General features: G+C 47.3%; 1 protein-coding gene across 1 annotated transcript; it reads left to right on the forward strand.

Annotated features, from left to right (window-relative positions):
- Nucleotides 1-309: 309 nt before the first annotated feature.
- On the forward strand, nucleotides 310-1257 carry LOC130144599 (olfactory receptor 52I2-like). Its single transcript, XM_056328561.1, has one exon. The coding sequence runs from the start codon at nucleotides 310-312 to the stop codon at nucleotides 1255-1257; it is 948 nt and encodes a 315-aa protein (XP_056184536.1).
- The last annotated feature ends 494 nt before the right edge of the window (nucleotides 1258-1751 follow it).

Genomic DNA, 1751 nt, shown 5'->3' on the forward strand with positions numbered 1-1751 from the left:
TTTCACAAGCAACAGACTGTAAAAGTCCCTTGGTTGTCCCTGGTGGCACAACTTGGAACATGAACTTCTTCATCTCATAGGAACTTTCAAGCCGTAACTGCCCGATTTATTCAGCATTTCTGATCCATTCCCCCTGGCTGGCCATGTTATGCTGGATCACTCCTATCTCACACATCATAATAACAATGTGGATTCCGGATCTGGCTTTTGCGCTGATGAAGAGTGCCCAGCTCATCCCCCTTGGTTCTGGACATCTCAGGGTTTAAAACAGGGCTCCTATTTTTAAGCACAAAAGCAAGATTCTTCTGCATGGCTTCTGATCCCTTCAACCACCCCAACAGCAGCTCCTCTTCTTTCATCCTCGTGGGTGTTCCCAGCTTGGAAGCTTTCTCCACCTGTCTGGGCATCCTTTTCTGCTCAGCCTATATCATCACCTTGGTAGGAAATGGTGTAGTTTTGCTCGTCATTGGGTTGGACAGCTCCCTGCGTGACCCCATCCACTGCTTCCTGGGCATGTTGGCAGTCGTTGATGTGATGATGGTAACATCCATTGTCCCTAAGATGCTGAGTGTATTCTGGCAGAACTCTACTGAGATTGGTTACATGGCCTGTTTTGTTCAGATGTTCCTTGTTCACTTCACAACATCAGAGGAGTCGGGAGTGCTGCTGGCCATGGCTGTTGACCGTTATGTTGCAATTTGTCACCCCCTCAGGTACCAAGCCATCTTGAATCACCAAACAATTGCCCAAATAGGCCTGGCCATTGTAGTGAGAGCTCTCCTTTTCATGGTCCCCTTAACAGGGTTAGTGACAAATCTCCCCTATTGCCGTTCCCATGTGGTTCCCCATTTGTACTGTGAGCACATGGCCATGGCAAAGCTGGCATGTGCAGACCCCAGGCCCAGCAGGCTTTACAGTGTGGTTGGGTCCTCTCTTATAGTAGGGATGGACATGGCTTTCATTGCTGTGTCCTATGGGATGATCTTTAAAACTGCCCTGCAGAAGAAATCCTGCTGGAAGGCCTTCCGCACCTGTGGGTGTCATATCTCTGTGATGCTGCTGTATTACATCCCTGGGATAGTCTCCATATATGCACAGCAGTTTGGCAGCAGCATATCTGTGCATGTACAGGTTCTGCTGGCTGATTTTTACCTGACCCTCCCCACCATGCTGAACCCCATCATTTACAGCATGAGGACCAAGCAGATCCGGCAGGCAGTGCTCAAAATGCTTTTTTTCAGGAAGGTTCATGCCTGACACAGTAGTTAGTAGTTTTCCAATTGTGTTCATCTATGCAAAGACAGCACCAATTTCATTCCCATTGAATGCACACGGTGAATAGAAGCAATGAGAGAAAGAGGAAGGACTCATTGACTTTAATGACCACATGACACCCTACTCTGATGAGAGTTATTTGGGACTGGGAGCATGAGCAAAGGTCAGGTCCTATTTCGCTTCCTGCTTTCCAGATGATTCAGAGAAGTAAGCAACAACCTTTGAGTTTTGGGATGTTCCCGATGCCATGAACATACCTGTGATAATTTAAAGCAGCATTTCAGGGCTCCAGGTATATTTGTGTCAATATACAGATTCTTTTCCAAATGGGGAAATTTCTTCTGTGTTGTCTTCTTTAGTCCTCAGGACTGGCAACAGGACACTGTCACACACTGCAGGTGCTATAGCCACAGAGGCTCTCCTCTCTGGGCTTCTCTTGTACAAAAGGTTGACCCTCACTGAGAATGGACAAGCTT

This window comes from Falco biarmicus, chromosome 2, assembly GCF_023638135.1.
Source record: "Falco biarmicus isolate bFalBia1 chromosome 2, bFalBia1.pri, whole genome shotgun sequence".
NCBI lineage: Eukaryota > Metazoa > Chordata > Aves > Falconiformes > Falconidae > Falco > Falco biarmicus.